The sequence below is a fragment of the Anneissia japonica genome, unplaced genomic scaffold, assembly GCF_011630105.1.
Source record: "Anneissia japonica isolate Jap-2015-1 unplaced genomic scaffold, ASM1163010v1 scaffold287740_len772037_cov194, whole genome shotgun sequence".
Taxonomy (NCBI): Eukaryota; Metazoa; Echinodermata; class Crinoidea; order Comatulida; family Comatulidae; genus Anneissia; species Anneissia japonica.
In genome coordinates, this window is record NW_022736571.1 from 139,924 (window position 1) to 155,571 (window position 15,648).

At 35.3% G+C, this 15,648-nt stretch overlaps 1 protein-coding gene across 1 annotated transcript in view; it reads right to left on the reverse strand.

Moving 5' to 3' along the window:
- Window positions 1-15,433, reverse strand: part of LOC117116794 — a gene marked incomplete at its 5' end in the record, with an annotated part of 30,286 nt that extends 14,853 nt beyond the window's left edge. The window contains 8 exon segments of the mRNA XM_033260888.1: window positions 1,399-1,707; window positions 3,500-3,814; window positions 4,259-4,381; window positions 4,520-4,780; window positions 9,601-9,690; window positions 10,522-10,629; window positions 14,135-14,251; window positions 15,326-15,433. Of these exon segments, the coding sequence (XP_033116779.1) occupies window positions 1,399-1,707; window positions 3,500-3,814; window positions 4,259-4,381; window positions 4,520-4,780; window positions 9,601-9,690; window positions 10,522-10,629; window positions 14,135-14,251; window positions 15,326-15,433 (1,431 nt within the window).
- Window positions 15,434-15,648: the final 215 nt, after the last annotated feature.

The window sequence follows — 15,648 nt, forward strand, 5'->3', positions numbered from 1 at the left end:
GTCATGCGTGATGTCATCTACGCGCAATTTTGCGTTTTTACATTATCAATCATATCATCCTAAACAATTTTCATTTCTCAATCATATTAAGTGGGCATAAACTTCCGGTCAAGGTTGAATATCACATACCAAAATATTTTGCGTGCGCATCATAACGCATACATCATGATCAAAATAAATGTTTTTTCTGTTCCCCCCCCCCCCCACATCTTTCTTTCCTCAAAACATTGATGACCCCATAATCATCTTAACCACTTGTCAATTCTGAATCATATTTAATTGGCATACACTTCAGGTCAAGGTTGAAAGTCAGGTACTGTACCTCAAATTTTGATCGTGCGTGTTACCATGCGTGTACGCGTGCGTCAACATTATGCCTATTTTTAATCAGTTATAGCTCCTTAAAAAACTGAATTTTTATTTATGACGTCATTATTTTTCTACTCATTTGAACGTATCTCGCTTATTCTTGATCAATTGTTTACTACCTATGAGTATGTTATAGCTGAGACAATTCTCTTTTGGAAATGTCCCTTTATTTTTCATTTTGATGATGTCATCATGGTCAAAAAGAATGAATTTTTGGAGTATTCTCATCTGTCTTTCTTAAAAGATGTAAAAAAAAACTGTATTTCGACGCTATCAGACTGATATATAATTCATATGAAGGGAAATATATGTGGCATTACCAACCAACAGGAGGTTTTAAATTACACTTGACAAGGTTTAATTTTGTGTGCCATTACTATCCTTGGGCACGTCGTAAGGTACTCGTACTTGTGCGTTAAAATTTGAAAATTGTGAATATCACTTTTCAGATAATTTAAAGCACATTTCAGGTCATTTTCAGTATTCCAAAAACTTTCCATAATTTACGCGCCGTACGCACAGCACATACTGAAGCATGAAATTACGTTTTGTTACATATTTTTGTTACACTGTATTCATATCATTACCGTGCGTATGGACGTCAAAACGTACGTGTACACATGCGTAAATCTTTTAAAATGCTCAAAATTACTCTTTTTTTAAAACTTAAGGCCTAGTTCAGAACTAGGTGGATAAATCCTGCTCAACTCACCGGGTTTATCCACCTGCTAGTCTGAACTACTGTAGGTGGCTCATATCAAGCCAGGCTGTGTTCCTATAGTAACAAGGCCTGGAGTGTTTTTCTAAGTCTTTAAAGAGACTTTAATCGCAGTGGGGGTGGGGGCCACATCTATTGTCTTCGGGTAAAAAAATGACCAAACAGCATTCAATTAAAGCATATTTTAGCATATAAATCTTATCAATTCGCACCACGTGCGCTTTCTGAGGGTCAAAGTGCCGCGGATCACCACTAAACTCGTTCTCAGTGACGAGTTCAAATTTAGTTTGAAATTGAATTGAATATATTACCAGTACTACATTGCACATGTACGTCATGATCATGGTGACACAGGACGGTATTTGGTTCTGTACACTCGAAGATGGATGATTCATCCCCACTGCATTCGATATCTCCCAAATTAATCGGTGTCCCCGACCAGATGCTGATTGTTGCCTGGTTGGTGAAGTTAGTTACGTGATCATATCCGAGACTTTGGCAGGTGAGGTTCGCTGCAAATTCATCAGCATGGATATCACAATATGTGCCCCAGGCATCATTCTTGAATACTTCTACAAACCCCGAGTGTATTGCTTCACCACTACTCAACCGTATGCCTTCTAAAATGAAGGAAGTTTCAATAATAACATTAATGTTTTGTTTGTTTATTATTTATTGCCCTCATTATAATATCACAACAAAAAACAAGTACATAAAACACACAAAAATTAGAGCAAGAGGATAACCCTATAAGCTCTATGAAAGAGAAGCAAATACAAAATTTAAAAAAATTATGTTTTTATTAAATGTTTAAGTACTGTAAATATTTAATTAGTGGGCTATGGATTGCTTTTTATATTTTGTAGGCGTACAGACCCCTCCAAAATTGAAATACCAATTATTTTAATACGATATTTTCGTTGTGGCAACTGAAAATATTTTTTAACACTAATCTTAATCTTCATATCTGTTGTGGACAGACAGGAGTAGCTGGCACCGGTTCACTAGGTAGCTCAGACATGAGATGAGATCCGTCTGCCTTACAATGAGATCCGTCTGTCTATCTGTGGGTCGATCTGTCTTATGTCTGTCTGTGACATTTGTGTTTGTATTTCAGGGAGCATAACTCAAAAACTACTGGACCGTTTAACATCAAACTTTCACACATTGACAATATTACATGTAACTCAGTCCTCCCTGATTGTGGTGCTCATCAGAAGTAAGATGTAGATTTTAGAACGTTAATTATTTATATAGTTTTGTCGCAACTGACAAAGCCAACTCGAGCGGATCGTTCGACTGAATCATTTGGCTACACCAGGCTGACTTGAGCGGATTGACCGACACAAGCGTACCGACCATGTGTCAAATCAATGGCTGAAAAACATTAAGAACACTCTTGTCGAGATTATTACTCAGAAGCTTCTGAATGGGAGGTTATACGGTTTTTTTGTTATTTCTCGTTTTGCTGTTCTGTTTTGTACTTTCTTTGTATGCTTTTCATATTTTATTTTGAAGGTTTCTTGAATAAATTTGAATTTTCTTTATACCCAATCATTAAAAAATTTATTTTTTAACATTTACTCTGGTACTTTTCTTTAATAAGCAAAAAACTTTAAAACAGTGAGTTTACTTCTAAAAGTAATGATCGATATAAATTAACAAAAACCAAATGGGGACTATCAGGGCATTACTATTTTTAGAATCATTACGTCTTATACAATTCAGTGCTATATATAATATACTGAAACTTATTATATTATTGTGGCTTTTCACTGAATTTATAATTGGCAAACATTTCTCTGCTCTCTGGGAAGCATATTGGTTATGCTGCAATACACAATCCCCCCCCCCCAACCGAATAGAATTCAGTTGTGAAGTTATTCACACCGATATTTTTTGTTGAATTTTCCCTTTTAAGGAGTGATACTAGTTTTGGTTTGGACTGAAGTATCTGCAAAAAACACTTTAATTTATTTAATCCTGATCCTACAGTGTTTTATGTTTTGCACTGGAAAAGCCAAAATATGGGTATAGGCGGAACTGTTTGGTTGTGTTTTATTCAGAACGTTAAACGAAATATGCTACGTGCCCTTGACAATTTTGTTAATTTAAATGCTGCCTATGTCATTTAAAAAAAATAAAGTCACATGATGGGATGTCTAACATCGTAACAGTAAATCAAAACTTGAAACTCATCAAAATGGGATCTACATGACGAAATAAAAACATATTTACCAGGTGCCAGACATCAGTACAGCAGCGATTTAATATGTTGGAAAAGGCAATCAAGCATGTAAACCTGTGATACTAGGCTCAACACTGCAAACAATGTTTACTCACAAATTGTTATCTTGCACGTTAGTGATGCTTACTTAAATTAGAAAGTTGAATATATATCTAACAACTAACCTTTGCTACATTTGATATAAGCTTCAGCATTGCTATCACAGTTTTCATTTCCGGTCATCTTATTACACTCTCCAAGGCTATCCTCATCCCCTGTGCATGTAATGGAGCTGTACACCTTATTGGAGTACATGTGACTGTATTGAATTGCAGAGCAACACATCAGGGGCTCTGAGTACGCTAGTCCCAGTTGCCGACAGACTACATCAGCTTCGTTTTTCCCAAAGTTATCACTACAAATACTGCCCCATGCATTATTGTAGAAAAGCTCAACGATGCCATCGGTTGGATTCTTACCGGTAACTAAACGAATTGGTCCTGATAATAAAATTCAGACAAAAAATAAGTCTATGCGTTGCACTGCAGCGCATTACTATACTATCAACTGAGGATATTCCCTTGAATATTAACAGACATAAGAGATAAATAATAACTTAACAGAATTATATATTTAAATTCATTAAACATATAATTCAGCTGGTTGCAGATCATTATTTATAATCTATGGGCTTGTTTTTCATAATGTCAATGGTGACGTTATCATTTTCCCTCACACAGTTACCTATTTCCGAGCCATAACTATTTTGACTAGCACCCACTGCACTGAGATATTATAGATCGTGATAATGTTACATTGTATACCTAAACTACTGTATATTTATCTTTATACAGTAGTTGCCTCCTAAAATTCCAAGTAACACCTGTTGTTTTAATCAGTCTGGAAAGTTATTGAAAATGATAACCTATAACCTATGAACTTACTGAATTCACATACGGTGTACCTAACCCAGAAACACACCATATCTTTCCAAAGTCCATTCAGTTGAATGTTCATTATACCACAATGTTCATCAGCATTATTTGATGGTTCATCACGGTCCCAGTCTGTAATGAATAACACATTACAGTTTAGCATAACTGTCACAATACTAGAACAACTAGTCAGAAATGTTGAGTGTACAGTATTATATAATCGGCCTAATGCTAACGAAACATGGCTGCAGTGAAGGTGCTATCACTTACTTTTATACGATGAAAATGTTGGTGCTACAGGCTTCCAGACACCTTCCTCATCACGATCTGTAATGCCAATCCAGGTGCTATCAAGATCAAAATCCTGAAGAATCTTAAAAATGAAGTTATTTTCCTCCTCAGATTCAATAATTACAATGAAACCTCCGAGATCGTTACATAGCTGTTCTCCTTCACTGAACGTCCTTTCGAGATCTCCTAAAATGTAGTAACAGCTATGTTGCCATAACTCCCAACCTTCTGGACAACTTTCTATAAAGAAAAATAAAACAAATATAATTATTGCTATGGCAACGCAATGGCACTGCATGAACTGACACAAGTTTCTTTTATTTATTTGATACATCTATGAATCGGTGGCACTCAATATCAATTGGTGCGTTCGTACAAACATAAAAAGGGTAAAATTTAACAAACAAAATTAATAACAATCGACTGTATAAAAAGAATTAATATTACAAAATTAAAGAAAGGTAGAAAAATAACAACTGAAATTAGATGAGATAAAAAATAACATTTCATACTCAGAAATACAGGTCTACTGTAATGTAAATGCTTAAAATAATTAACCTAAAAATATGAAATCTAAAGATGAAAAAGTCTTACAACAAAAAGATTATACCAAAGTAGGCCTACTTAACTAAAGGAATACAGACTACAATGTAGAGTCCACTTGTGATAAAAGAAGAAAAAAAAAAACAATTAACATTACACAATTTGATAAGCAACAATACATTTATACTATTGTTGTGAATTTTTTAGTTGTGAGCGTTTCTCCCAAGCATTCATGATGTAATTTTTACAGAAATTATCAAAAATAGAGGTAGATTCATAACAAATAAAAACTGAATCTCCTCCTAAAACATATTGAAGTTTAATATCTTCATTTGTGGTTGAAAAAAAAGGGGGAAAAAAATTATTTTGCTTTTGTTTTTCGACAAATTTTCATGCTTTTCAATTTGTGTCTTTGGATTCTGTTCAATGATAATTCCTCTTGGTAATGTCTGGATCATCGCTTGAGGGTTGTTGACATTCATTTTTGGTTGGTAACGAACATCATAATTCTAAATAGAATTTTATCTCATACTTCAACCAATCACAGTTAGTGGAAGCCATGCCTGTGGGAACTAGTGAACTGGCAAGTAAAACAACATACCCACATGAACAACTGATAAAAGCTTTGAGGCAAAAATACTTACCATAACCGACTACTCTCAGGGGCCTGTCTCTTATACACATCTAGATGTGTATAAGAGACAGATTTGATATAAGCTTCAGCATTGAAATCAGTACTAAATTAAATGATCTAATCATAGTAAAAACTGGCTCTCGGCAAATAAATTAAGCCTAAATATCAATAAAACTGAATTAATGATCATTTGAACTCACCAAAAACTTGCACAAATATCTAAAATAGACATTGACATTAATATTGATTGGGCTAAGCTAAACAGAGTAAACCATTGCAAACATCTGGGAAATAAATTTGATGAAACTCTGACATGGGACAAAAAAAAATTGATCATGTAAAGAAAAAAGTACTTCCTGGTTTATACTACCTGAGAAAATGTAACAGTCTGTTCCACAAAATATCCAAACAATGATCTACAACTCACTCATTTCATACCCCCCCCCCCCCCCCCCCCCCCCCCCCCCCCCACCAATTTGGATTATTGTAACATTGTTTGGGGTAGATGTAAAAAAAACTTCAAAACAAAAATTACAAATTCTCCAAAACAGGGCTGCTAAAGTAATCACCAATGTTAGGAGGTCAGACTCAACCATAGAAGCATTAAGAAAACTAAACTGGATGAATCTTAATAGTAAACAACATATAAATGAAGCAATGATGATGTACAAAATAATAAATAATGAAAGACCCAAGTATCTTAAAAATAGATTTCATGAGCACAAACCCACTTATGATACAAGATCGAATGCTACTTTAACCATACCCAAAATTAAGACGGAATATAAAAAAATAAGTTTTACCTATAGTGGAGCAGATATTTGGAACAAACTTGATATCAAAACCAGAAATGCCCCAAATAGAAATATTTTCAAAACAATGATTACTTAGTGTGTACTGAGTAGGCTAATTAAGAATCTTAATTATTGTAAACCCCAACCTCTTTCTTTTTAGTATTAATCCTCTTTATCTTGTAAGTATTCAGTAGTTTTTGTAGTCATTTTTTGTTAGTTAAAAGGACAAATGCTACCTTACTTCATTGTAGCTTTGTCATAATTTTGATTTAAGTCAAGTTTGTTTTAAGTAGTTTGTTAGACCATTTTTTTTTCTTGTACTTGATAGTTTATGGTGCTGTTATTATTACAATTGACTGTCAATGTGCAATTTTGTTTTTAATTTAGTTTAATTAGTTTTATACAATTGTATTTATATACCTCACAGCCTTTTGTAAGAACACCGAGTGGGTGAAAGAGTCTTGTGAAATAAAGATTATTATTATTATTATTATTATACTCAGGAAAATCGACCTCTCTCTACTGCTCAACATTTTTGAACTTGGATAAAAAGAGGCAGGAAAGGAGGCTACAAAGGCGGAGCTACACCAGCTGCTAGAAGACTAATAAATCATGATAATCTCATCGTCATAGAAACATCAGATAACCACAACCATACATCAGACTTCAAAATTTTAAAAATGATTTTTTTTTAATGTCAGATAGATATAGATCAAAAACAAAGAATTAATGATACGAGAATATCTGGATGACTCTTCTTGTGACATCTGTGTAATAAATGAATCCTGGTTAAAGGACAATTTGAATGACCATTGTGTAAGGTCTAGAGTCCTGAATTGAGATGGACTTACAATAGTTACTTCTAACAGGCAACATAGAACAGGAGGTTGGATTGCTATCTGTTAGAGATCAAGGGTCAGAAGAAGACCTTTGAGTTTATGACAAACACAGTCAAACACCACTTAATATAGCAAGTCTACAATTGCCAAGTCTACAATTGCCAATTTCACTATAGAATTTCTTGAATGGACTACAACTTATATTCCGACACATCAAAATATATCACTGACTGGCGACTTCAATATTCCAATTAATGATCACACAATTATAGATGTAATATTCTTGACCTGGTAATGACTGACAACTTTAGTAAGGTAAAGGTCATCACTTGAGACACGGCCCGTTCTTGTCTGTTCATTGCAGTGTGAAAGTGACTCTCTCGTGGTATAAAGACATTTCCCTAAAGTGTATTTATGTCCGAATAATTAGGGAAGTCATCGCCACTCCGATTGTGATCCACAGGTACGCTGATGAGCACGGCATTAAGCCTAACATCCACCACAAAATTTCATTAATCAACGATCTCCGGGATTGTTTATGTGACGTTAAATGTTGGATGGATGAAAATTGTTTGAAAATGAATAGTGCCGAAGCAGAGTTTTTATACTGCGGTTCAAGACAGCAACTTGCCAAATGACAGTACATGTACTCTAATATCATTGGAATGGTGAACAAGTGTCACATAGCAAATGCATGAAATACCTGGGAGTAGATATCAACGAGAACCTTACATTTAATTTATCTGCAGAAAGTGTTGATCAACTATAATCAGCTTTCAGAGTCAGTCTGACCCATTCTGTCTACTGATGCATGTAAAGTTGTTGTAGTTCAAGGACTCATCATCCCACACCTTGATTATGCAATGGATATTCACCGGATTGCCAGACTGTGACATCAAACAGTTACAAAGCATCCACAACATGAGCTGCAAGTTAATATTTAACAGGAAGAGGTTTGAAAGCGTCACCGAGTGTATGAAACAACAACATTGGCTACCAATACATCAAAGGATCGACTTCATAACGCTCACATTAGTGTGTGAGTGGACACCTCCTGAATATCTTCATGGACTAATAGTTACAGCCTGGAGAACTTTTGCTGACAGGTCGTTTGGAGTGACAGGTCCACAGTTATGGAACAATCTCTTCCAGCGTCAGGTCGGACTGAAAATAACTTCAATAGCTTTAAGCTTAAATTAAAACCTTTCTTTTCAACAAGTTTATGGACATTAATTTAAATTTCAATGCACAGCGCCTTTGGTAGTGTTTTTAACCTTTATCAAATTAGTAATGTAATGTAGAAATGTAATCAAGTCTCTACTTGAAAAGAAAAAATTCATGGGAAAAAATATCTTAAATTCCTCAATAATCAATCCAGACCCCTATAAAATAGGGGCCAATAGTACAATAGCACTGCCACCACACCAACACCAACAATAAGATGTCCCTGTGACCCTATTGACAATCAAGATTTAAGGAAGGGGGTGATGAAAGACAGAGACCGGACCAAGTCAACATCAGCATGGTGCGAACATTTTCATTATTTTGTACCTCTGGAAATGGAACATACATAAATTATCGTTTTAAATTGTTTAATTTGACAAATTCAATGAATTCAAATCTTATTAAAAATAAGATAAACTTATTTGACTTTTTTATTAATTTGTTGCAGTGCCCAGGCCGGCTTACCACCCCTTGAATCCGCTACTGTAATCCATTGAGATAAGGGGCAGGCCGACATTTATTGTGTACTTTCATTTTTTTTTTTCAATTTCAGCTCCACTCTCTCTCTATTATTATTAGCGTTAGTTTATCAACATAAACTGTGATAGCCCTTGTTTTGTGAAAATGAGAGAATACATGGGGAAGCGTGGGGGATAAAAAAAAAAACTTTGAACACAGGACTCATATTCACCTCAACCCAAACCATGGTGGGATTTTTTGAGAAATTTTAAAAAATAGACACCTTTAGATTCACAGAAATGGAACTTTCAGAGTGAAAAACACACAAATTAGAATAAGCTAAAATAGATAATCAAGAATGGTGTCTGAATGGCCAAAATGTAACATTCTTGCCAATCAGCAGTAACTACTTTTATTTTTTTTCAACCTCTGAAGGGGCTGCTCATGCACCAAGAGTACCCTTCTTGGATACTCCACTGACATTGGGATGTGCCTGTCGCCTTACAAACACTATGATATCCTTGCCACAACCAATGAATTACTTTAATTAATATTCTGATGTCTTACCACACTGTGTTTCATCACTCCTGTCAGCACAATCATATCGTCCATCGCAAACTCTGAACGCCGGAACGTTGAGACCATCGGGACAAATAACTGTTGACAAAATGTAACAAAGAATGACAATAAGTACCATTCCTGTTCAACGCCATCAAACACTGCATCCCCTACCTTAAACTGTATAAAATAGCGATCGTATAGGTTGCATTAGGCTTCGGAGCTACTCTCTTCATAAAATGAAATAAATAAAATATAAATTTTTATATTATTAGGAGTGTAAATAGGCTTAATTGGATTCTTTATTTTCAAAATCAATTATCACTTCCTATGTCTTCTTTTTATTCTTAAATATTTTAAACAAATTTAACGAATCTATTTACTTTATTATGGTAAACACTACTTGCGTCTGTCACAAACCGCGCTATTACAGTATCAACAGCATATGATGAGCATTCTGTATCGTTTCAGATCACTAGAGTAAAATGTAAAAAGAATAGGGCAAGACAACACACTGTGGCGCCCGAGTACTCACATACATCGGTTTTCATTTCGCCAATATGACAAACTGTTGTCTGTCTCTGAGGTAGGCCTAGTTAATTAACATAGATGTATCTTAACCTTAATATTTATTTTGTAGAGCTTATCTTTAAGTATATGAGGCTGGATGTAGTTAAAACGCTGGAATATCCAGCATTCATTCATTCATTTATTTTCTATATTTCAGATATAAATACCCATATAACAAAAATTATGAATATGAAGAAGGAAAATTGTATACAGTACTGTATATTCCTCAAAATAAAAGAAATTTAAATGGATATGGTGTAAAGGCCACTGGACTATATTCATTGACTGCTATTGGATTTTGGCAGTAATGCTATGGCTGATGTTGTTGTTTTAGCTGTGACCTTAAGCAAGACAACTTACTACATCCATCTTCGTCTTCATTTGTTCCACAATCATTAATAAGATCACAAACCTGGAGAGCGTCGATACATTTGCCATTACTGCACAAGAAATTACGTTCACCACAATCTATTAAAAGAAGATACGAATAAATTAATATTATTTCTATAGTGTAGTGACGATAACAAAATACTCTATAGTGAATTCTTACAGAAATGAATAATAGTAAAAAGGGCATAAATAGTAATGTGAAACTTAGCCTTAGACAACTGTAGTGCAGTTAAAGAGGTGGTAGTGACTGTGTATCGCCGAACTGTAGAGATCTTTTCAGACTGTAGAGATCTTTTCATTTGGTTGATGGTGTATTCCATTCCTTTGTGACATAAGTTTAAATATTGCAGTCTTTTGCATGAGATGTTTAAGTTTAAAAATTACAACGCCAACTATGAAGCAAGACTGTAAATACAACAGCTCCAAATATATTCAATTAAAACCAGCAGGAATAATATCAAAGATTTACCTAAAAGGTAAAGACATGGGGTAAAAACACTAAGATGCAAAACAGACAGGTCTTCAACCACAAATAACCATTGAGGCCAAATAAATTTCATACACCAGTTTCAGATCCAACCCTCCAACAAAGGACTTTTCTGTTACCAGGATAGGAAGCTGGCTGATTTAAGCGGTCTAATTTGAATTAGCCTTATGTGCGGTATTGTTATGCTATTGAGCCAGATAAGCACAATCTGCACAAAACTCTCCTTAGCCACACTGTGTATCGGTTAGGCGTACAGGTAGGCCTAGCTGAGAATTACGGTATGGTAAACAAAGCAAAATAAGGGTACTTATTTCACTTGGCATGCAAATCAATCATACTTACACACCTAAAAACAAACTAATCTAGATAAGATATAAGGCAAGTATGTTCACAAATTTGATTTTAAATTGATGTGATTTTGTTTTGTAGTATTATTATAATGCCACAACCTTTTCTAAATTTACACAATCTAACCCACGGGCTAGTTCAGAAACATCAAAAATTCATTGTCTTTTTAAGCTTCAAAAGAAGGCACTTAGGATATCCACTGGGGCACCTCCAAGATCCCATACAGGAGAATTATTTTATTCTCTAAAAACATTAAATATATTCGATATCAATAAACTACAAACTATCTTGTTTCATTTTACCAACAATCAGCTTCCTCCTCAATTTAACTCTTTTTTTTACAAATTTCAGTGAACTTCATTCTTATGGAACTAGATCATCTATTCAGAAACATTTCATCTATGAAAAATATTCAACAGCACTCTTATTATTGACTAGCAATATGTTATCAATATTACTACTTATCGACTAACAAGAACAGATAAACGTCATAATATTGCAAGTTTAGGCAAGTATCAAATACTCTAGTGTACTAACACATGTGAGCAACCATTACAGTACATGTTTAAAAACTAAACAAAACATCTTCATCAAGTCTTCTACAAAAACCAAATATCTTCTAACGCAGCGGCCCATGAAAATGTATTATAAACAGCAAGCCACCTGCTATGCAAATTGCATAGCACTAACACGCGAATGCAGATGTAACGATCTATGCAGATGTATGCAGCGATCCATACAAAAGCAAATCAATAGTGAATGCCACAAAGCTATATTCCAGTCCACAACACTATACACTACTAGATAGGCTTTTATCTTTCCATCTTCATTTTAGAGGTCAGACCTATTTTTTTTACACTGGTGTAAAATAGTCTTTTAAGAACATTTTCTAGGAAAAATTAATTTGGTACGATCCTCCGTTGTGGAGTTAATTTTTAAATAACATGAGGTCAAGAATTATCTTATTTTTGTTGGTTACACACCAATGACTTAGGTTGTTTGTCATCACTTCAACATGTCTACCAATTCGTGAAAAAGGCGTATTAAAATAAAAAATATTGGCATTTGTTAGCAATACATTTTAATTTTATATAGGTAAGTAGAAAGTATATGAATAATTCTAATGAACTAGTTAGTTGATAACTTCTACAATTTGTTTTGGGTCTTTTTTCTGCATCTTTATAAGCGGTTAGACATGGACCCCGACATGACATAGGCCCGGGCCTACTGTAGGCTAACCTATGTGATGTTTATCGTAATACTACAAAACAAAATCACATTAATTTAAAATCGAATTTTTGAACATACTTGCCTTATATCTTAACTAGCAGGTGATATTTAGGTAGATTAGTTTGTTTTTAAGTGTGTAAAGCCGCAATCGCACTGGATTTAAAATAGGGAAATTTTTACCGAGACTGTGGGTAACATTCCAATGGGTAAACTTCCTGTCGTTCGCACTGGGATTTATCGACGTGGTTAGTTTTACCACAGGCCATGGTGAAACTAACCATTCGTACAGATTCAACTATTGGGGGCGCTAAATCGTGACGTTCACTTCCGGTATGTGTGGCAAAACAATTAATGAAAGCGACGTTCTCCTTCTTGTTGTGACAGTGTTTCTTTGGACTAGGCCCACATCATGTTGTATTTGTTGATAATCGCGATGGATTGTCTCACCAAGACCTAGCACATTTATTAATGCTCCATATAAATCAGCCATTGAAACAAACTGAGTAAACAAGTGAAAAAAAATGACAAAATTACTCAAAATCAAGACACTAGCAAACACGCGCGAAATTAATCAAGATGTTTGTGTGTGACGTTTTATTCCAGGTCACAGATCATGCGTAATTGCCTGACAGCCTAAGGAAGGTCGTTCACTGTGATGACTTGGGAAGTTTACCCGACTCGCGCTGTTCGCATTGGACTTTCCTGCTAGGTAAAACTAACCTGGTCAGTTTTCCTGGGCAAGCGGGACTCGGTTAAATTAACCGCGCGGCTTGGGTAAGTTTCCTGTCAGGTAAACTTCCTGTGCTGTTTCGCACTGGACTAATTATGGTATAACTAGCCAACGTGTTGGTTAGTTTTACCAAAAAAAGTCCAGTGCGATTGTGGCTTAAGTATGATTGATTTTCATGCCAAGTGAAATTAGTATCCTTATTTTGCTTTGTTTTACCGTACCGTAATTCAGCGGCTAGGCCTAGCTGTACGCCTAGCCAATACACAGTGTGGCTAAGAAAAGTTTTGTTTTTCTGAGCATGTGCAGATTGTGCTTATCTGGCTCATTAGCATAACAATACCACACATAATGCTAATTCAAGTTTAACAGCTTAAACCAGCCAGCTTCCTATCCTGGTAACAGTTATAAGTCCTTGCTCCAATATGGGCCTTAACAAGAAAGTGGATTTAATACTCCTGAAGCTAGAATCGGTGAAGGAACTGATTGAAAAGATCGAAAATGAAAATATTTATTGTAGAAAATATTGTCCCTTGGTGCACTACCAATATTCCACTGTATTGGAAATAAGTCCTAGACTTAGGACATGCGTGTGCCATCCCAGGTGTATTATACACTGACAAAATTCAATCCAATCAATCTATATATTAAACATAATATTCTGTTATATGAACCTTTTATTTGTATTTTGTCCTGCTGATACTACTGAGCTTGGATATTTCATCTTTATATATATTCAGATTACAATGCATATGGATTAGAAAAGTAATAGAAAATAACAGGGCACTTACAACAGAAGAGTTCATCGTTTTCATTATCACATGCTTGGAACCCATCACACACCCATCGCTCTGGAACGCACAGTCCAATGCCACTTGGGTTACAAGATCGATCGTAGATTTCACAATCTAAAAGTGTAAAAAATTTAAATGCTGAGGAAATATGTGAAGGCCAATACATATGGTGGCTGCAGTCAAGATTTTGGAAATGAACATTATATTGATTTGAAGCTGTCCGCTGCGCCTGCGGTGCCCGGGACCCCTACGGGGTCAACGGTGCTCACAGGGAGCACAAAGCCGATGGGCGCATTTCTTAAGGACTAGGGATGAAATGCCATCATGACCAATAGCGCTTGTGTCAGACTAGTAAGTAAATCATAAACATCGTTTACATGAAATTCAATGCTACCTAAATCCAAGTTATTGTTTTGTACACTGACATCAGGAAAATATCATGATTTATGGGTTTGTTAAAAAGAGTAGCCCTGTCTTTGGCGTCAATAGCCGTTGAATTGTTATAGTTCCAGGGGCGGATTTAGGGGGGGGCCGGCCCAGCTCTCCCCGACGGGGCACCCCCGGCTGCTCGCTGGCACCACCCCTGGATTTACCCTTTTCATTGAGTAGAAGTAAAGTTATGAGCCATTATCTTAGTGGTGGCCATTTTAAAAATGGCCGCCAAAAAATATGCTCCGCAATTTTTCTGGGGGCTCACATCCGCTCATTTTTTTTTATTAATACCCTAGTAAAGTCAAATCAGCAGAGAAACCTTGGTCCCCGAAAAATGGTCATGGGGCCCTGTTTTTCACTATACTATAATGTATAATCTAATAATGCAATATTGTTTACCATTTAATTATGTGGTAATATTGTGAAACATCTTCAAAGAATATGTTAATAGAAAACCTATTAACGTCACATCTGTCGGTAGAAACATCAGGCAATATTGGGATCAAAAACTGCAATGTGATGCAAGGGTTACTCTGTACATATACCATATTTATTAATTTTAAATAATGTAACTAAAGTTGAATCGAAAGATATAAAATAGCACAACATGCATGCAGACGCCAAACGGAGATCAATTAGATATATATTTTTTCTTTACTAAGTTTAAATGCAGGATAATTTGGGAAAAAATGTACTTTCTGAGGTATTTCAATGTTTATTATGAAGATAGCTTCACAACTTCACAACAAAACTTACTACAATCTATTTCATCGCTCGCATCACCGCAATTGTCGTAGTTATTACATCGTAAGTCCTTCGGGATACAACGTCCATTTTCACATTCAAAAGTGGTTTCAGTACAATCTGTAAAATGTTTAAATTTTTATTTAGAAAATAGGGAATCATCATCCTTCTCCTGTTCCTCTTCTTCTCACCATCACCATAATATCACCACCATTATCACAACCATGGCCACCGCACTCATTATCATTATGATTATCATCATCTTACTCACCACTATCCTTTTCTTTACCATCCTCATCACAACTACCTCAACCACCACCACCATCATCAGAACC